The 21,912-nt window shown below is 44.8% G+C and overlaps 1 protein-coding gene across 3 annotated transcripts; it reads right to left on the bottom strand.

Annotated features, from left to right (window-relative positions):
* Nucleotides 1-828: 828 nt before the first annotated feature.
* On the bottom strand, nt 829-21,710 carry UFSP2 (UFM1 specific peptidase 2). Of its 3 annotated transcripts, none has more exons than XM_069977727.1 (12): nt 21,633-21,710; nt 19,799-19,877; nt 18,902-19,085; nt 18,754-18,817; nt 18,361-18,518; nt 17,837-18,029; nt 17,092-17,238; nt 14,374-14,538; nt 11,488-11,612; nt 7,981-8,057; nt 6,438-6,562; nt 829-964 (listed from the first exon to the last, which is right to left on the bottom strand). In XM_069977727.1, exons 1-12 carry the CDS (start codon nt 21,633-21,635, stop codon nt 878-880), a joined length of 1,407 nt encoding a protein of 468 aa, XP_069833828.1. In that variant the 5' UTR covers nt 21,636-21,710; the 3' UTR covers nt 829-877. The 3 variants fall into 3 exon arrangements, with proteins under 3 accessions (XP_069833828.1, XP_069833826.1, XP_069833827.1); XM_069977725.1 differs by having other exon boundaries at nt 21,595-21,687; XM_069977726.1 differs by having other exon boundaries at nt 18,361-18,515; nt 21,595-21,687.
* Between the last annotated feature and the right edge of the window lie 202 nt (nt 21,711-21,912).

The following is a 21,912-nucleotide window of genomic DNA, read 5'->3' as shown; positions in this document are numbered from 1 at the left end:
TTTGAAGGTTTCCCAGGACAGGAACAGTGGCACAGAGTTCAAAGACCGCTGACTAACAAGCCGACGGCAGAGACTAGCGAAGTGTTTCACTAGTACTGTAGCTTAGCTCATCCATAGTATTTGCCTTAAAGCAGTCTGACCCCCCCTAAACAGCTTGTACTTTCGGATAGCTGCTTTTAATCCAAGATCTGTCCTAGGGTCCGTTCGACAGGTGATGCAGTTATTGTTTTAAAAACAACTTTAAATCCTACAGTGCTGTGTCTAACGGCTGGGGCTTACATTTGTATATGCATTAGGCTGGCACCACCTCTCCTTCCCTCCTCAGCATTAGGAATGATCCAGGAACATTTACTGCTGTTTCAGCTTTGCACAGGTGTATTAACGATCCAGCCCATGTTCATTATGCACAAAGCTGGGGAATAGGAATCAATCTGCCTGGAGCATTCCTAATCATGAGGAGGGAAGGAGAGGTTGTGCCAGCCTAATGCATATACAAATGTAAGCCCCGGCCGTTAGACACAGCGCTGCAAGTTTAAAAGTTGTTTTTAAAATAATAACTGCATCCCCTGCCGAACGGACTCCAGGATAGATCTTGGATTAAAAGCAACTATCCGAAGGTACAAGTGGTTTGGGGGGACAGATTGTGGGTACATAGTCACTTTAACACGAGCAAATGTACCACTAGGTACATCACTTGGTGTTTTTCACGTGAACAGACCAAACCAGGGATGCTGCTGCACAGTTTGGTTCATGAAAAAAAAAAAAAAAACACCAAGCGGTGTATCTAGAGGTACATTTGCTTTAAGAGCTGCAAAGTAAAAGAAAATGTTGATACAACAAAATAATTTAATAAGCTGAAAATGAAATAAACTGTTAATTAAAAGAGCACAGGTCGCTGTGGTAAACAGAGGTTATAGTAAGCATCTGCAGACCAGAAATCAGCTCCCTTCCATCCACACCATCCCTGAGAAGAAAGAAAGACAAAAAAGCATCAGCTTCTGCATTCATCTTTTTCTTTATAACATACAGATAAACCAGAGTATCAAAAGAATTTACCTTTGGGCATGGAAATATCTGGTACATATTAGATGCCACAAGTGTCACTGCACAGATACGCAGCAGATTTTATGGTGCAGATTTGATGCTGTGTTCAGTTATTTAGATCTAATATGCTGCGTATCGCAGCAGTAAATACGCTGCGTATACGGTGTGTGGGTTTATACTCTTAAGGGTACAAACACACGCAGCAGATATGCAGCAGATACGATACTGTGTTCAGTTATGGTCTCATTATAGAACATCTTAAAATGCCAGCTTAAAGTGCCAACTTTAAGTGTAATATTTAGAATTAGGCCAGAATTGGATCAGAATTGAACAGAAAAAACAGCTCTTCAAACATACTTTTGTAAGTGACAAACTACTCAACATGAAATATTTCCTCAACTTTCTATCTGCCCTCATCTACATGTCTTGTGTTTTCTTTCTATCCTACCCACCATCCGCCCACTTCCCCTCAGATTTGCTGTTATCTATCGTCCCCCTGGCTCTCCACGACAATTCCTTGACCACTTTGCCACCTGGCTCCCTCATTTCTTATCTGCTGAAGTTCCCACACTAATCCTGGGTGACTTCAACATTCCTGTCGATACTCCTATTTCCTCTCACGCCTCTCAGCTTCTCTCTCTAACCACCTCTTTCGGCCTCTCACAGCTAACGAACTCTCCCACACACAAGGGTGGGAATTCCCTGGACCTGATCTTCTTCCGACACTTTTCCATCTCCAACTTTTCTCAGAGTTATCAGACCACAACCTCCTTTCTTTCACAATTACAAACAATCGCCCCCCTCCTGACACTCCTACCCCACACTTATATAGAAATTTGCGTGGCATCAACACAACAACTCATAGACTCCCTACAATCCTCACTGTCCCCAATCTCATTCCTCACCTGCCCAAACACTGCCACACAACACTACCACCACACCCTGAAAACGACCCTAGACTCTAGCCCCCCTACTCTCCGCACACCCCGCCACAGATGCCGGCAGCCCTGGCACACCCCAGAAACTCTTTCTTCGGCGGTGCTCTAGGACTGCTGAACGTCTGTGGAGGAAATCGAGAACCTCCGCGGATTTCATTCATTACAAATTCACCCTCAAATCTTATTACTCTGCCCTTCACCTTGCCAAACAATCTTATTTCACCTCCCTCATCTCTTCACTGTCAAAAAATCCAAAACGCCTTTTCGACACCTTTAATTCTCTTCTCAAGCCCAAAGCTCAGTCACCTATCACTGACCTCTGTGCTAAAGATTTGGCCTCCTACTTCAAATCCAAAATTGACACCATCCGTTCTGAAATCACCTCCCAGCCCCATAGATCCCATCCCCTCTCCCACCTTCTCTTCACTCTCTGCTTTAGATCCAGTGACAGAGGAAGAAGTCTCCAAGCTACTCTCCTCCTCTCGTCCTACTACCTGCCCTAGTGACCCTATTCCCTCCCACCTCCTCCAGTCCCTCTCTCCTGCTGTCACTACTCACCTCACCAAAATATTCAACCTCTCCCTCTCCTCTGGTATCTTTCCCTCCTCATTCAAGCACTCTGTAATCACCCCGCTACTGAAAAAACCTTCTTTAGACCCATCCTGTGCAGCCAACTATCGACCTGTCTCCAATCTCCCCTTCATCTCTAAGCTCCTGGAACGTCTTGTCTACTCTCGCCTTACTCGCTATCTCTCTGATAACTCTCTTCTTGACCCTCTACAGTCTGGCTTCCGACCCCTTCACTCCACCGAAACTGCTCTCACCAAGGTGTCAAACGATCTGCTGAAGGCCAAGTCACAAGGAAACTACTCCTTGCTGATTCTCCTGCATCTCTCAGCAGCGTTTGACACTGTGGACCACCAGCTTCTCCTCTCCATGCTCAGCTCTCTTGGTCTTAAGGACTCTGTTCTCTCCTGGTTCTCTTCCTACCTCTCTGACCGCTCCTTCAGTGTGACCTTCTCTGGCTCTGCTTCTTCTCCCTTACCTCTTACTGTTGGGGTTCCCCAGGGGTCAGTCCTGGGTCCCCTCCTCTTCTCCCTCTATACAGCCCCCATCGGACAGACCATCAGCAGGTTTGGCCTGCAATACCATCTCTATGCTGATGACACCAAGTTATATACCTCCTCCCGCGATATCTCCCCTGCCTTCCTGCAAAATACAAGTGACTGCCTATTTGCTCTCTTTAACAGCTGTCACCCAGCTCCCTGCCTGTAATCCTCTGTTATCTGCTTTCTGCTGCCGGCTAACTCCCTCCTTCCTCCTCCCCCCTCCCCTCTCCCTAGAACAGACAGGGGACGTCTCCTGCAACAAGTCACAATTTTCAGATTTTTCAGAGTGGATGAAAAAGAGGAAGGAGGGGGGGACCTGGGAAAAGGCTTTTTACATGCAGATAATGGCAGATTTGGCTAATAAACCCAATTACAAAGTTTCTTAAAATCGCCTGGACTATTGATTTCTGCAAAAAAAAAAAAATGCGACAGTGACTCTTTAATCTCTCTAAAACTGAACTTCTTGTATTTCCTCCCTCTAACAAACCTAAACCCGATATTTCACTCTCATTCTGTGGTACTAGCATAACTCCTGTGCATCAAGCTCGATGTCTGGGGGTCATGGTAGACTCTGACCTATCCTTCACTCCCTATATCCAAGCTCTTACACGCTCCTGTCATCTTCATCTCAAAAACATCTCCAGAATCTGTCCATTTCTTACCACTGACACCGCTCAGACTCTGACTGTCGCCTCGATCCATTCCCGTCTTGACTACTGTAACTCCCTACTAATCGGTCTTCCTTTCTCTAAGCTCTCCCCTCTCCAGTCTATCCTGAACGCAGCAGCCAGGCTAATCTTCCTCTCCAGCCGCTATACCGACGTTTCCCTTCTGTGCCAGTCACTGCACTGGTTACCCATTAAATATAGAACACAGTTCAAACTCCTCACCCTCACCCATAAAGCTCTCCATAACTCTGCCCCTCCATACATCTCCTCCCTCATCTCCACCTACCATCCTTCCCGTGCTCTGCGTTCTTCTAATGATCTTACACTAACCTCTTCTTTAATCAGAACTTCTGGAACTCTTTACCCAAAGACCTCAGACTTATTTCCAACATCCCCAGTTTCAAGCGCGCCCTGAAGACCCATCTCTTCAGGCGTGCTTATAACATTTTGTAATCTTGTCTCCCTTTGCTATCCCCTCTCTATAACTTCTTTGGTGCTAGGTACACTGTCCTTGTTATCTGAGCTTTGAAAATGGCTTGTGACTGGCTCGCCCAGTTACCTATAGGCACTTAGAGATTCCATGTACAATGACTGGAACATTGACAAATAAAGCACTTGTTGCCTCTCGTGTTACTCCCAGTCATCCTAGCCTGTAAGCTCTTGAGAGCAGGTCACTAATTTGTTATTGTAATTTATTCATTGTATAAAATTTAATATATAACCTGTAATGTATTTATATATTTAAATAGCACTGCGGAATCTGTTGGCGCTATACAAATAAATATTATTATTTAGATCTAATCTGCTGCGTATCGCAGCAGTAAATACGCAGCGTATATGCCGTGTGTGTTTGTACCCTGAGGCTGGGTTCACACTACGTATATTTGAGGCTGTGTGTTTGAGGCTGTATAGCAACCAAAACAAGGAGTGGATTGAAAACACAGAAAGGATCTGTTCACATAATGTTGTAATTGAGTGGATGGCCGTCATTTAATGGCAAATATTTGCTGTTATTTTAAAACAACGGCTGTTATATTGAAATAATGGCAGTTATTTACTGTTATATGCGGCCATCCACTCAATTTCACCATTGTGTGAACAGAGCCTTTCTGTGTTTTCAATCCACTCCTGGTTTTGGTTGCTATGAGGACCTGACATGAGGACCAAATACAGCCTCAAATATACATAGTGTGAACCCAGCCTAAAAGTGAATCTGTCAACTGCAACTCAGGTTTCAACTACTAACACTTGAAGAAATACAGCTATATAAGAGAAATACCATGTGTCTCCTTGTCCTATTAGCTATCTCACGTTCTCATCAGTTTGAAACCTGAATTGCAGCTCACAGATTCCATTTAATTAAAAAGAAAATACCTACAGCAAACTGCAAAGAGATGCACACAACCATGCACTTTCCCTGACTTAAAGGGATTATCTAGCACTACAAAAACATGGCCACTTTTGCCCCAGTCTTGTGACCAGGTCAGGTTTGGTTTGCAATTAAGCTCCATTTACTTAAATGGAACAGAGTTGCAAACCCCACCCAATCTGAAAACAAGAGTGGTGCAAAAGTGGCCATGTTTTTTTAGCACTGGCTAACCCCTTTAAAGCAACTCTGTACCCACAATCTGACCCCCCCCCCCAAACCACTTGTACCTTAGATAGCTGCTTTTATTTCAAGATCTGTCCTGGAGTCTGTTCGGCAGGTGATGCAGTTATTGTCCTAAAAAACAACTTTTAGGGTGCCTTCACACGTACCGTATCGCTGCGTATTTAACGCTGCGTTTTTGCTGCGATTTTTACATGCGAGTTTTGATTTTCACATGATTTTCATGTGAAAATCAAAACTCGCAGGTAAAAATCGCACCAAACACGCAGTGATAAAAATGCAGCGTTAAATACGCCGCAATACAGTATGTGTGAAGCTACCCTTAAACTTGCCACCCTGTGCCAAACTGCCGTGGCCTAGAGTGTCTGTGCCCTAACCTTGCACCACCCCTCTGTTCCTCCACCCCACCCTATTCATCATTAGGAATGCCACTGGCAGGATTTTTCCTATTCCTCTGCAGTGAACACTGCACAGGTGCCTTAACGATCCAGACCATGTGCAGTGTTCTCACAGCTGATGAATAAGAGAACACCTGCCTGGGGCATTCCTAATAATGACGAGGACGAGGAGAAGGGACAGAGAGGTTGTGCCAGCCTAATGCACAGACACTCTAGGCCACGCCAGTTTGGCACGAGGCTGCGAGTTTAAGGGTACAAACACACACACCGTATATGCAGCAGATACGCAGCAGATTTGATGCTGTGTTCAGTTATTTAGATCTAGTCTGCTGCGTATCTGCTGCGTATCGCAGCAGTAAATACGCTGTGTATACGGTGTGTGTGTTTGTAACCTAAAAGTTGTTTTTTAGGACAATAACTGCATCACCTGCCGAACAGAGTCCCAGATTGTACAGTGTCGCTTTAACCTAATGATCAGTAGGCACCTGAACTTTGGAATACCTTAACCTTTCAAAACGTTTGACATGCCTGTGTGACATGTCTAAATTTTTTTATTTTCTTTTAAGGAGGGGTAATAGAAAATAAAAGGAGGGGATGTTTTAGTTCCAAACAAATCCAAGTTATAGTTACCGTAATTACAGAAAATAATAATTATCCATATTGGACCATACCTTTTCCACAATGGTTTGTAGGTCTTCAGCTCCTTTGTAATGTGGATCTAAAATTAAGTATTTAATTTCTCCTGTTGTTTCACTCCAGTTTACTCCAAGAATTGTATGTGCCAGTACTCCTCCCCCTGGGCAAAGCAAAGGTGTTTGTTTAAATTAAAAGGCTGGGATGCTGCTTAGATATTAAATGATAGGGCAACATCTCATATGCAAATCCTTAATCCATCTCATAATAATACGACATTTGAAAGGGGTTCTCGTATTTAAATAATCAATAAATCAGAGCCTGCTAGGTGTGTTAAATAATAAAGTATAGCATACTATAGCTTCTATGCTCCGCCCTTCCCTGGTGCCACAATTTAGGGTCCATTTAAACAGAAAGATTATCTAATAGATTATCTGCCAAAGATTTGAAGCCAAAGCCAGGAATGGATTTGAAAAGAGGAGAAATCTCAGTCTGTCCTTTATGACCTGATCTTTGCGTATAGTCTGTTTCTGGCTTCAAATCTTTGGCAGATAATCTTTCTGTGTAAATGAACCCTAACTAACCCTTACTTACTCTGCGGATACTGCTCTGATGATATTCTGTAGAAGCTGTAGCCAATCTCTGAGGCGGATCACTGGGGCAGCAGTGGGATCAGGTCATCATCAGCAGAGCAGAGAAAGCACATCATCAAGGAAAGTGAATGGAAGCACTAGGGTACACTCCAGCGCTGTGTCTAAAAGAGGTGATTATACTGTATTTTATTATTATACACACCTAGCAAGCTCTTTATTTAAACCAGTAAACCCCTTTAAGGGTGGCTTCACACGTACCGTATCCGCAGCGGATTTCTGGTAGTGTGAATTGAATGGGTCACATACCCGCAGAGGAATTTTCATTCCGCTGCCAGTATGTGACCCGGCCCCTTTAACCCCCCGCATCCTGCTACCCACAGCATACATAATCTGCTTGGCGCCGTGGCTGTGTGTGAGGCTCCCGAAGACACTCACACAGCGGCGCCGAAGAGGGAATTTATGCTGCGGATAATGAATATTCCGCTGCGGATATGTAACCCATATAGACCTTCACACTACATGGATCTGCAGAGGATTTTGCTGCAAACTCACAGCGTGAAATCCGCTGTGGATCCGGTACGTGTGAAGGCACCCTAAATCAGGATTGTGTGTTCAATTTTTTACTACATTAGATGACAGGGAACAATATTGGAGTTAAAAGGATACATAGTAACGAGCACATAGGAATTATAAGCATACATAAATGCATCTGACAGAGCAGGGAAAATGTATATGAGTAAGAAACTATTCTGAGATTTAGTTTACAGTAGGCTGTGACCATCGCCTATTGTGAATGACAGAGTTGTGATCCGCTTATTACTAGGCTTCAGTGTCCGTGTAAAAACTGCAAGATTTCAGGAATTTCTATTAAAAATAACACTTTTTTTTCCTAAAATATGTGTAACCTAAAAGGACCCGTTTTTTAAAGCAACTTGTAGATACCAACAACACTTCCACTCTTTACTGTTATATCACTATACACTCTTACCAATCATCACGGGAGTTCCTTCTGTTTGGAAGTGAGTAACAAGATCCCTCCCTCTGGATGCCAGCTCTGTACCCTGGCTGTGAAGACAATAAATATGGTCACTGTCATTATCACTGCTATAATACTATAAACAAAACAATAGTCATTATCAGCAAATTCATTTTATGGCCATCAGGGCAGGAACAAGGGGACCATGGGCACCCAGCTGTTCAGAAATTGTTGGCCCTTTTCTTACCACACCCACTCTAGCCCTGTCCCCACCCCACTAGCTATGCCACAGCTAACCATGCCCCCTCCCCACCCCACTTGGGGGCAATTAGGGAAGTAGTAGTAGACAGCAGTATTGTAGATGAGGGGAGTAGTAATAGGCAGAAGTACAGTCGATGAAGGGAGTAGTAGTAGTAGGAAGCATTATAGTAAATGAGGGAAGTAGTAGGAAGCATTATAGTAAATGAGGGAAGTAGTAGTGAGTAGGCAGTAGTATAGTAGATGAGGTGGGTAGTAGTAGGCTGCACATGTACCCTACATGTACACATGTACCCACATGGCACCTAGTGTACTGTGTCATCCTCTAGTAGTCTGTTGCAGAACTACAAATCCCAGTATGAGATGTAGTCCTGCATATAACCACACACCATGCTGGGAGAGCCCTTCATATTACCACAATCATCGTGCTGGGAGATGTGGTTCTACAGCTTACCACACACATCATGCTGTTAGATGTAGTTCTAATGTGCCACTGTTTTCCTGTCGTGTACTGTGTAATTCTCTAATCTGTTGCAGAACTAGAACTTCCATAATAAACTTTCAATAGGGCATGATGGGGGTTGTAGTTGCACAAACGCTGCACAAACATTATTGTTAAATGGGGACAAAAAGCTATCAGGCAGCTATGTCTGATTCCCTTATTTCTGTAGCCAATCACAGCACATACTCCTCTATGCAATGCCATGATTTAGTGCTGGTGAAGGTGCACTGTACTGCACCACTATTAATTAAATGTTGGGGGAGAAGGGGTTGTGGATGCACTGGCTTTGCAAACACTTTATGAGATGATTTGAAAAACAAAGATTCAGCAGCACAGCAAGGAAGGGCTTACACTAACTACTGTCCTGATGCTTCTGAGATGAGAGGTAAGCATCAATTTACCAGTCCCTGAAGACCAGGACTGAGAGCCTTATATTGCATGCACACAGCCCAGGATTGCTTTCTCTCTCTCTCCTGCACATACTGACAGATTACAGCTAACAACTAGTAGTAAACAGCAGATAGCTATAAAATCTTGGCCACTAGATGTCTTGCAGTTTTTTCATGGATAAGGAGTGATTTTTGGTAAATTAAGTGGTCTAGAAATATGTTATAGGTCATGTAGGCTATCATACTTTTTTTTTTTGTTTGTTTGTTTTTTAAATAGAAGTGACAATTTAAAATCCTGTTATTCCTGTTCATATAAAAAAGCTGATAGATATCCCATGGCCAGGACAGGAAATGGATCTGCAGAGACTGGGTATAGAGAATTATTTTGCCCATTATGAGTTTACATTGTAAGCAGGGCATCCGTCAGTTGGGTCTAAGCATAGCAGGAGGGGATATATGCAAACTGTCAACAGTCTGGGAGCAGGACACGGTGCTGCATGGGCACCAGGAGAGGTAATTATACCTTATTTATTATGTCCCCCCCCCCACCCTCAGACCGTAATTATTCCCCCCCCCCAACTTCACCTTTAAATGGGTATTCCCCCTCCAAGAGCTAAAAAAATGAAATGCTCCCAAACCTAGCTGGTCTTACTCACCAAGTAGCCCTGAGTATTTGGAGCCATCTCCTGTCTTTCTAGCTGCTGCCATTCCTGAGAAAAAGTTTTTTCTAAAAGCCGTCTAAATCCAATATGGCGCTGGCCAGGAAACTACATTTCCCAGCATGCAGGGCTTCTCGCTGCTTGCTGGGACCTGCTTTTTCCACAGAAAAAGCTGCTATCCATCCAAATCAGAAACTATGTCACCTGATATATTGTGATGTGGACGGATAGCAGCTTGCTGGGACCTGTTGTTCTACAGAAGTTCTGTGACCTGATATATTGTGTAAAACCACCGGTACCAGCAAGCTGCAATCCATCCACATCACAATAGATCAGGTCACAGATGTGGATGGATAGCAGGATACGGGAGGAGGCTTACATGGGGGTTGGGGGTGGTCTCGGTGCAGTGTGGGGGGAACTAATGTGGGCATTCGGTCTGCAATCATACCGCCTGGGTTGCTGCTGTTTTCCTGCATCGGTCCCCCGGCCCGGTACTGACAACACAATCATCCCCATCCTCCCCTTCCGCTGCTGCTCTCCCTTGCCCAGCACAATCATCCCCATCCTCCCCTTCCGCCTGCCGCCGCTGCTCTCCCTTGCCCAGCACAATCATCCCCATCCTCCCCTTCCGCCGCTGCTCTCCTGCTCCGGTCCCCCGGCCCAACACCGATATCACATAATCATCCTCATCCTACCCCGCCACCCTCCACCTGCTGCCGCGGCTGCTCACCAATACCGGCCCCCAGCCCGGCACCGCCGCTGCTCTTCCGCTTCGGTCCCCCGGCCTGACACCGATAACACAATCATCCCCATCAACCCTCACCTTCCCTCCGCCTGCCGCCGCTGCACATTGGTGCCGGGCTGGGGGCCAGTACTGGAGAGCAGCGGCGGCAGGCGGAAGGAAGGTGAAACTGTGTCACCTGAAGGTGGGGGTCAGGAACAGGGAGCGGTGTCGGGCAGAACTAAGATTTGATGATTTTATGCAAACAGAGGCTGCTCACCAATACCGGCCCCCAGCCCGGCACCGCCGCTGCTCTTCCGCTCCGATCCCCCGGCCTGACACCGATAACACAATCAGGTGTTATCGGCAGGCGGAAGGGGAGGATGGATATGATTGTGCAGGGCAAGGGAGAGCAGTGGCGGCAGGTGGAAGGGGAGGATGGGGACGATTGTGCTGGGCAAGGGAGAGCAGCGGCGACGGGGGTGCGGGGGCGATTTGTAGCGGCGGAGTGTAGCAGGTGCTGGACGGGTTATAGTGTAACATATATGTATGTCCCGGGGTTAGGGGTGCGTTGAGGGTGCTGTGGATGGAGGGGGGTGGCAAACAGAGGGATATGGGCCAGCTGTGTGCCTCTCTTCAGGGGGAGACTGTCATCCCTCTCTTCAATGGGCAGGGTTATTATCGCACACCCTGCCCATTGAAGAGATGGAGGTCACCGAAGGTGGGGGTCAGGAACAGGGAGCGGTGTCGGGCAGGACTAAAATTTGATGATTTTATGCAAACAGAGGGAGTGAGTGCACCCAGAAAACAGCAAAACTGTGCATAATCCGTAATAAATGTATATTGGAAAGATGAAAAGCTAGGGGTGGGCAATTTATTAAAGCAAAAATCTTTTTGGAGGGAATACCCCTTTAAATCTTGCTTTAGGTGCACTCAGTTGTAATCTTATAATAAGAAAAAGAAATGTCAGACTACATTTTTGACACTTACTTGACAAACATAATTTTTGATGTGACACCAAGCAGCTGGTTAAGCACCAACTGTACTTCTATGGAGCCAATCCACTGCCGAGATCCAACAAAGCTGGAAGGTTTGTCTCCGACATCAACAAGAGCCTGTAAAACAAAGATTGTATCCTTCAGAATAAATAGGAACTTCCAGAATTCCACAGACTGCACTTTACAGCACACAGACAGCTGCCTCCATCATTTTAAGTCTGGTAAAATGTGCGATAAAGTGAAGTTAAAAAATGGATGTAGTAGGTATGGACCACTCACTGTAGAAATGGCTATTATTACTAGAGTATTACTGTAGAGGTATCACCGTGAGTACTGTAATACCGTCCAAACGGTTTGATGCATATAGAGCCATGGTCCAAATAGCAGGATCGTCACTGTCCAGAACACTCAATATGCCGCAGTATGTAAACTGGTCTGGTCAAAGACCTCTTTTAACCAATTACGCTGTGCAGTGTCTGGAACTCGATAGTGTCTAAGGATCGTGGCTACTTGCAGACCTCTTGCGTACTATATAAATGTGCACAGGATGCGGCTCACATGAGACTCCAGCTCGCCTTTTACTGGACTAGAGCAGAAATCAAAGCATGTCCATTTTCCTATGGGCCACAATAAAACTCTGGATGCTTAAAATGCCAACAGACCTGTAAGGTGGTCTGTACATAGTTAATTTTCTCTGGCTGGCTTTTTGCATGACCTTATATAGCTTAATGTACTGGGAACCAAGTGCTTACCATCCTCACTGCTCCAGGGTGTGACGAGAGTGAAGTCACGTACAGAAATTTGTGAGGCGGAGGAGGTGGAGACGCCAGGTGCTGTTCACAATGTGTGTGGTACAGTCACTTTACTCCCCTTGGCTGCCAGAAGCTTCACATCAAGTGGTAGCCATTGCTATAAGAATATGCAGTAAAGCGGCTGGGTATAGGAATACCTCTGCTGCATCTAATAGGATATTTTATTACGCTAGAACCCAAGGGATGCTTGCTCGGTATCCTGGATGATGAAACATGGACTCATCACCAGCTGATCTGTCTAAAAGAAGCACTGTTCATGGCTAGGAAGGCTATTGCACTCAAGTGGATGGATCCTAAACCTCCCACGTTATCCGAATGGGTAACTTTAGTAAATACTGTAGTGTCCTATGAGAATTTAGTATTTAAACACAGAGGATGCCCTGCCAAGCTCCATAAGGTATGGGGAATGTGGTGTAAACACTCGGCTACTAATTATTCCACGAACGGATTTACACGTCTTAGGGATACCTTGTCTGCCTCTACTCCTTAGCCTTATGTATATCTAGGATATTTACTTTAACTTTTTTCTTTTCTTTGTACTGATGAGATTTTCTTATTTCAACAGTGAGTTGCGATGCTCTTTAGCTCATCCTTTAAGGGTTTTGGGAATGTACTGACCTTGCCTTATGTTAATGTTTCTGTAGTATGCTTTTTGCCTCGTAACTAGAATATGACGCATAACAAGGACTATACTTTTGTGGAACCTTCTTGTATGTATGCTTTCCTGTATGCGAACACATGTCCTGTATGTATTTACGATGCCTGACACTTTTAATAAACGAGTTTAAAAAAAAAAAAAAGACATAGTCTGCTCACAGTGATGGCCGCCTGGGGAGGGTTTGCTACTGGCCACTAGGGGGTTAATCTGGGGGGAGGGGGGGAGACATTTTTTCATCTTCTCTCCCCGTGGATTTGTGGTGAGGAAAAATTAGAGCATGCTGCGGCGCCGGCAATGCCCGGTACCGGCGGCCACCGCTATAACGTTAACAACGGTGGGGACCAGCTACCTCTGGTAGCTGAGAGGACGGGGTGCGGGCCTTACCGGCGCCGCTACACTATTCTGTGCAATCGCTGTAAAAAGCTGATGGCAGCAGAATAGAGCCCATTAGTGAACATCGTAAAAAGCCGTATTGACGCTCACTAAGGGGTTAAAGTGATGCTATCACCCCCTTACTCTATGTGCACTTCTCTGCACCATCCAAGCCCCGCCTTAGTGACACTGTCTAACAATGATAAAGGATAAGCAAAATAGCTCTCTCACATCTCTTAGGCAAAGAGATGTCCCTTCAAGTCAAGTCTCACTCTATCTTGGAGTCTTAGAACATTGGGATATTATGCCAAGCCAAACATTCTCCAAATCGGCTGTCTGCAGATTGTTTGGCTTGGCATAATATCCCCAGTCAATGTCCTAAGACTCTTAGATCCTACTTGTGGACATATAGCTCCAGTATAGATATCTATTATTCCATGTATTTTCTGCCTGTTCCTTTATCTTTATCAGGTACATCCCTTTATTTAACTGTGTTATATATATATACCATCCAGCTCTGCCTTCTGAATCAACAGTGGGCTACTGTCTCCGTTATCAGAAAGGTTCTAGTATTATAGACCAATTGGTGCTGCTGCCACCTTATGTCCAGTTTTTAAAGTGCATCTGAAACCTAGTAGTATTTGGATCCCAGGGAAAAATGTGTAGGTGACGTAACAAAGAAGAGCTTGGATAGCACAATGGCAAGTGCTGCTGCTATAGAACGCAGAGGTCATGGTTTAGATATTACTGAGGCCCTGAAGTATGCTTTCTACACTGAGCTGAACTGAAGCAACATCAGAGCTGATTACGCAGCAGCAAGAAGCACAGCAAGGAATCACTGGGTTGTGCAATCCCTTCCCTGATAGAAATGAATGGGGTCACAATTCAATAAACAGGCTGCCGCAACCACCCAAAGCTGTACTATTTTTTCAGTAGGTTGTATCATAAAAACAAAAGTTTAGGTTATTTTCTGCACAGATCTGTACCATTTAGCTGCATTGGTGTGCTCATTCTGGTGGATAGTAAGGAAACATACCTGCTGAATCTCTCTATGTGTTGGAATGGATCTGTCACTATAACCTTGATGGTTAAACCAGGAACAGATGGTCTGCAAGGAACGGTAGGCACAGCCCCAGCCATTGTCATCCATACGGTCCTGCATATAGTGATGGTAACTATAGATTCCCTGCACCAAGGAGACCTACAGGGAGAAGAAATACTCTATTAAGGCAATCCTAAGTGAAGTGTAGAGACAGACTGTGGGCACTCACCATGAAATGGACTTTCTTTATTGCTTCATACAAAGACAAATGTGGCAGGTAAAAACGAGAGACGTCAAACCCTTCGCCTTGACAGCTGCTTCATGTGCCTCTGCACGCTTGAAAGAGCCACGTGGCCTTTGTATGAAGCAATAAAGTCTATTTCACGGTGAGTGTCCACAGTCTCTCTCTATACTTACAATTGTGATTACATGGACTGTCTCTTTTCCTTGTCAGAGCACCACCATTTCTACTAGCGGGCCCGGCCACACACTAGGTAGTGCCAACTACTATGTCTCTTTGAACTGTTACTCTATTAAGGCAGTATTAACACAGTTAGACACATTATTACACCCATTAAGTGCTCCTGATTTGCTCCTGTTTTGTGATGCAGTTTTTGGCCACTCAGTTTGTATACTTGAAGCACATTCTGCTTGTTGCTAAAAACCACTTGCATTCTTCCACATGGCTGTTATTTGAAGGGAAACTTTTTTTTTCAAGGGAAAGTTTTTAGGTACCCCTGCAGTGCCACCACAGAAGCAAGCAGGGCTGTGGAGTCGGATTCGTGGAGTCGGAGCTAGTTTTGGCTGGTGTCGGACCCGGAGCCAGAGTCAGAGCTAGTTTTGGCTGGAGTCGGAAAAAAAAATGTACCGACTCCAGCTTTAAAAAAAATCTTTAAAAAAAATGTAGAACTGAATTTTGATATGAATTTTTCAAGTTTTGCTCATGAATATATATTATGAGCAACATTCTAATAGGACACTGGCCCTATTACATAAGGGTGATCATGGAAATGTTGTCGGTCACTATTTGGAAGTTTGTTTCTGAGCTGGAAGAGTCCTTTGTGTGGGGGAGATCTGGGCTGTTCTCTTCCTGAATGCTGGATGACTGTATATGAGCAGCAGTGTAATATGAAGATATGTGCTATGACTGCAGCAGGCTGTGTGTGTGTGTGCTATGGCTGCAGCAAGCTGTGTGTGTGTGTGTGTGGTGTGCGCTATGACTACAGCAGGCTGTGTGTGTGTGTGCTATGACTGCAGCAGGCTGTGTGTGTATGTGTGCTATGGCTGCAGCAGGCTTTGTGTATGTGTGCTATGGATACAGCAAGCAGAGTGTGTGTGTGGTGTGCGCTATGGCTGCAGCAGGCTGTGTGACCTTCTATATCACTATGGCTGACCTCTATATTACAGGTACCTGGCATTGTTAGCAGTGTTTCTTTAAGTATGGTGAATATTTAGTTAGAAACATAGAAGATAGGAAAAGACTACCTGCTCCCTCTAGTCTAGTTGTGAGTAGTTCAGGACATGGAGGCTGGAGACTGGCTGCATCAACTGCACACACAGGAGAAGCTGCTTTATATACGTTATTCCATTATTCACTCAGAAGTCGCGCCAGGATCATGTAGGACATTAGGGAGAAGCTGCTGAGCCAGTGTGATAAATAACTCCCCTGGTATATGACCAGCCATTTATGAAGGAGCAGGAGTCAGGAGTCGGTCCTGATAAAATTCAGGAGTTAGAGTCGGAGCTGCGGCTTACAGACTCCACAGCCCTGGAAGCAAGAATCACACAGAGCCTTTCACATCGATGAGTTGTCAGTGTAACAACGCAGGACAGGACAACCCTCCAAAGCAAGAGACGCTCTTTGTAGCAGCTGTCCTTTTTGGCAAAAATCCTAAACAGAGACCCCCTATTAATAACATTTCCTTAATAAGAGTATAACAAATTGTGTTTTAAAACCAGACAAATCCTTTAGTTGTCAGTGTTACAACTAAACAGAAAGTTCTTGTAAACGGTAGATTTATTCTTTCAAGGGGTATTCTGGTAAAATACCCTAGCTAAATAGGTCTCATGCTCATGTTTTAGACTGCGTTCACACTACGTATATTTCAGTCTGTATATGTATATTTCAGTCAGTATTGCAACCAAAACCAGGAGTGGATTAAAAACACAGAAAGGATCTGTTCACACAATGTTGAAATTGAGTGGATGGCCGCCATTTAATGGCAAATATTTGCTGTTATTTTAGAACAACGGCTGTTATATTGAAATAATGGCAGTTATTTACTGTTATATGGCGGCCATCCACTCAATTTCACCATTGTGTGAACAGATCCTTTCTGTGTTTTTAATTCACTCCTGGTTTTGGTTGCAATACTGACTGAAATATACTGACTGAAATATACGTAGTGTGAACGCAGCCTTAAAGTGTAATATACTTGTATTTGAAAACCTCAAGGCTTTCCGTCATCTCAGTGTACTCCCCCCTCTCCCTGCAGGCTGTGTGCTATTCTATTACTCCTGCATGTGGCCCCTGGTAGCTTGCATTCTCTGCTCACATCCCTGCCTTTCTGGGGCCAATACATCACAGATTCAGCTTAGGACATAGGAAGAAAAGAGCTATTTGCAGCTTCCAAGGGGAAGATAAGTACACAGAGATTAAAGTGAGGCACTTCTAATGTTGTGTGTGTGCTATAGAGTGATAACAGTACTCACAATGCCCCCCTCTAGAGCAGGATGGTTCAGATGTGCATGTGGGTTTCGGAGATATCCATCTTTGTACGGCTCATCTGGAAAATGATAAGCATTGGCTCTTCTGAAAAATGGTCGGTCAAGGGGAAGGTTAAACTCACTATGTAATGCCTAAACAATGGATAGAACAGAGATATTACTTACATATGGTGCACCCTACATTCATGTTTCTAAAATTCTCCCCTTTATAAATAAAGTGGAATGAGCACCAAATGTTTTGGACTATGGCTATGTTCCCACTCAGTATTTTTACAGTATTTTCACAGAAAGGCTCTGTTCACAAAGTGGATGGATGTCATTTAATGGCAAATAATTGCTGTTATTTTAAAACAACAGCAATTATTTGACATTAAATAGTGGCCATCCACAACAGTGTGGGAACATAGCCTTTCTGTGTTGTCAATCCACTCCTGGTTCTGATTGCAAAATACTGACCCAAAAATACTGTGTGGGAACATAGCCTAAATGTTCAGTTACAATAAACAATGTAGCATGCTGAAGGTGTTGAGTTTTTTCCCCATAGACCTTAATAGGTTTTCTTCCTCTTTTGCATTTTCTTACATTTTTAATTTAAAAAATCCTTGAACCATGTGATGAGAGAATCAGTTGACTATTCAAAGGCAACAAAAACTCCTGAATGTATATATTTTTTTTAAATGCTACAAAAAAAAAATGCTTCACTACTGGAGCTTTCCTATATGCTACCCACCTTTCTATAATCTTCTAGCTGAGACTCTGCAACTCCTGCAGGATAAACCACAGTGACAAGTTCTCCGCTTCCCGGTAACATGAAGTGAAATGGTTCTGCCACACAAATGGCGGTTCCCTTCATATACTTCATCAGGCACTTCTCCATGTCAGCAAGTTGCTGCGCCAACTTGTTCACAAGGATCTTCTGTACACTGCTCAGAAATAAATCAGTGTTTTATCTCACAACGCTGTCGTTTGTTATTCTGGTGGTAATAACAGACAAGTGTAATACAGCCACATTTTTACATCTGTATTAGAGTCACAAGTCCCTGTCCAACTGTCGGTCCAATACATCATAGATCGCTATGAATTTTTGTTGGGATCAGACAGGGACATACGCCCATAATACGGATGTAAAAATGATGCTGTATTACACTTGTCTGATTTCAGTACAGGGCTGTAGCTGTATACAATAACAGAGGTGCTGTACCTGTAACCTGGCTGAATCATGGAGCATGAAAGATTTTGGATGTGTATACTGACCTGCCCCACTTCTCATCTGCGGGAAGAGACACAGCAGTATCCATAGGCAGCGTGATGTTCACAAGATGACGACATTGTGTGTTGTATTTCATTGTTGGAGCCACTGCCTTAGAAGTTGTAGACATTTCAAACATGGGGCTGAGGTTCACTACCTGCTGCTGACAATAAGCACAGATGAGATTTCAGTTATCTGCTAAATATCAAGAATTACCTATCACACATAGTGCATTTCATTTCACTTGTGCCCTGTCTGCTGAGTATCACCACTGTAATTCTATGAGGCCAATCGATTTCTAAATGATAACATTTAGCTAAAACATCTTGAACGTCTGTGAATTATACATAGAGGCAATCATTTGAATAAGAATAAAAGCTTTTCACTATGCCTCCTACCGTCTCCTGCTGCTTTTTCTCTTTCTTTTTAGAAGATCTGCGCCTAGAGTCGTCATCCTCAGATCTAGAGGGGAATAAAACCACATGTGAATTGCGTTCACTTTCACAGTAACAGCAATGTGGAAAAAAGAAATGACATTCTGCTCACTGAATGAAGCTAAAGACATCTCTACATGGAGCGGCATCCGTCAGGTCATTGGGTGATGTGCTGACTCCAGTGTTAGGCCATATGTAGAGCGAAGAGCGGCTGACATGGAAGACCAAGGATTCAGACAGAAGCTTAGAGGACAGACTGTTAAGCTCTTTTGCCAAGGCTTTCTTACAAGAGGATTCTACATTAAGAAACAAAAAGAACTTTTTCTTTACATTGTTAGACATTTTACTTACTGTGTAAGAAATGTGAACTCTATTCCTGATTTCCTAGTAAAAGGCCTTCCTGCAGTATCTAAGCACATTGAGAGCAGTCTGGCAGGAGCTGCAGGTCACACCATAAAGATGGCTGCTAAATCTCATGGTTCCATTATAATCCATAATTTAGCTAAATACTAGTACAGGTAGCAAAGAAGTCTGAAATCCACCACCTTCTGCCCTGTTCCTCCCTCATGATTTATACTGCAGTTCTACAGGCTCAGATTGTGTCCCCTTGCTGCCATATACCTCCACGCTTGCAGGCATATACATGTCCCCTTGCTGTCCTATATCTCCCTCCCTTGAAGGCAGATACATGGCCCCTTGAAGGCAGATACATGGCCCCTTGCAGACATACTGTACACATCTTTCCTTGCGCAGTAGGCACTGATGGAGGAAGGACGAGGCTGGTAGGAGGAGGTAGGGCAGGGTGGGCTTGGAGCTGTCACTGATGACCATTCAGTGATGCTCCGTGCTCCCACTTTCCTTCCATTCCCCAGTAGCATCACCAAGCCCAACCCCGTGTACAGAATGCTGGTTAGCTGCTGCTGCTGGGGAGAGGAAGGTGTGTGAAGTCAGGAGCAGTGGTGATTGTCGTTAGGACATTGCTGAATGATCAATTAAAATAAAAACATACCATTTGCTGTAGCCAATGAAAATGACAGACTTAGCCCGCCACGGATCCTAAAAATGATCTCTGGAGCTTCTGAGATAACCTATAGAGTAAAAAAGAAAAGTCATTGTACACACTAATAGATAGTACTTGACCAATGGCCACAGGTGTGAACACTGCCTTATGTGGACCTCTGTAATCGGTTCATATCGCCTTATGGTCAACTCTCTGCCTGCAGCGGGTGATCAGATAAAAAGTGACATGACGGTAATAACTTTATAAAGCCATGAGATTAAAGCGTCACTGTCTTTTCATAAAACTTTGGACATGTCATAGAGACATGTCAAAAGTTTTGATGGGTCCAGGTCTGAGTGTTCATACCTGTACCAACTGGAGATAGGGTGGTATTACACGGGCCGATATGGGCCCGATAATACCTGTAAACTAGACCTATTACACGGCCCGATAATCGTTAAACAAGGGCTGCAGGGACATAGTTACCGATGCCCTTGCAGCCCTTGATTAACTATATACATTACCTATCCACGTTCCAGGGCTGTTCCTGCGGTCTTCTTCTCCCCGGGTCCTGTGTGCTCTAACTTCAGAGTGGCCTGTCAGCTGACAGGCCGCTTAGCCAATCACAGGCCGGGACTGCCGCGGCCTGTGATTTGCTGGGCGGCCTGTCAGCTGACAGGCCACTCTGAAGCTAGAGCACGCAGGACCCGGGGAGAAGAAGACCGCAGGAGCAGCCCTGGAACGTGGATAGGTAATATATATTGTCAGTCGCCGGCCGCACACCGCTATCACAGTTAGCGGTGCAAGGTCGACGAACGCCGAAAATAGGTCCAAACCTATATCAACGATCAGCCAAAGATCGTTGTCATCGGCTGATCGTTGTATTTATTACATGGGGCGATAATCGGCCCGATTATCGTTCCGTGTAATAGTACCCAGGAGAAGACCGTGCTAACAAGATAAGTCGTACTTATAATGGAGCTCTATGGGGCCCGACTAAGTCCCACTGATCATGTGACACAGAGCCGGGAGAGGAGCGCGCTCAGCGCTGGAAGCCACCCTAAGCAGTCCTGGAAAACATAGATACAGCATTTTGACTGGATACACTTCGACAGGTTCGCTCAACACTAGTCATGATGGGCACACCAACAACTGACTTGTCTACTATGACTGAGGTTATGACAAACTGGGATTTCCGGAAATCAAACTGCTATAGGACACTGTTCCTCAACCAGCGGCATGAAACAACTGCCAGCAAGAGGGACGCAGGTTCACGGCAGCTGTCTGGGCATGCTGGGGATTGTTGTTGAACCCCAAAGGCTGCCTAGGCATGCTGGGAGTTGTAGTTGCACCCCAGAGGCTGTCCAGGCATGCTGGGAGTTGTAGTTGCACACCAGAGGCTGTCCAGGAATGCTGGGGGTTGTAATTGCACCCCAGAGGCTGTCCAGGCATGCTGGGGGTTGTAATTGCACCCCAGAGGATGTCCAGGCATGCTGGGCGTTGTAGTTGCACCCCAGAGGCTGTCCAGGCATGCTGGGGGTTGTAGTTGCACCCCAGAGGCTGTCCAGGCATGCTGGGGGTTGTAGTTGCACCCCAGAGGCTGTTTAGGCATGCTGGGAGTTGTAGCTGCAGCACAGAGGCTGTCTTGGCATGGTGGGAGTTGTAGTTTCACAACAGCTGGAGAGCCTCAGGTTGTGGATCACTGCTACAGAACAGCGTCACTAATTTCCCATATGTACTCATGTAATACTGGCCAAAGCCGTAGCAACAAGAGGGAGAACACTACAGATGCACTCCATTCCTACCATGATGAGACGTGTCACTACAGCCCGGCGGCACTCACCATGTCTCCTCCTCTCTGTGCTGACTGTCACACAGCACATACATCACTTCCGTCTCAGCAGCTGTCAATCAACTACCAATATCACGTGTGTAACATAAACCACGCCCACTGCACGCGGTTGGTCATTTCAGCGCATGCGTAATAGATTTACTGTAGCACTGTGAAAACTACATATCCCAGAATGCAAAGCCTGAATATTGAAACAATATTTAGGCGAAACCATTCACATTGCAGGGAGTGCTCTATAGTTGAAAGTTAAACAAAACCCATAAAATGTAAA

The sequence above is a fragment of the Dendropsophus ebraccatus genome, chromosome 7 (genome assembly GCF_027789765.1).
Source record: "Dendropsophus ebraccatus isolate aDenEbr1 chromosome 7, aDenEbr1.pat, whole genome shotgun sequence".
In the NCBI taxonomy this organism is placed as follows: domain Eukaryota; kingdom Metazoa; phylum Chordata; class Amphibia; order Anura; family Hylidae; genus Dendropsophus; species Dendropsophus ebraccatus.
Note: the sequence above shows the minus strand (reverse complement) of the source record. Positions and strands in the feature narration are given on the sequence as shown.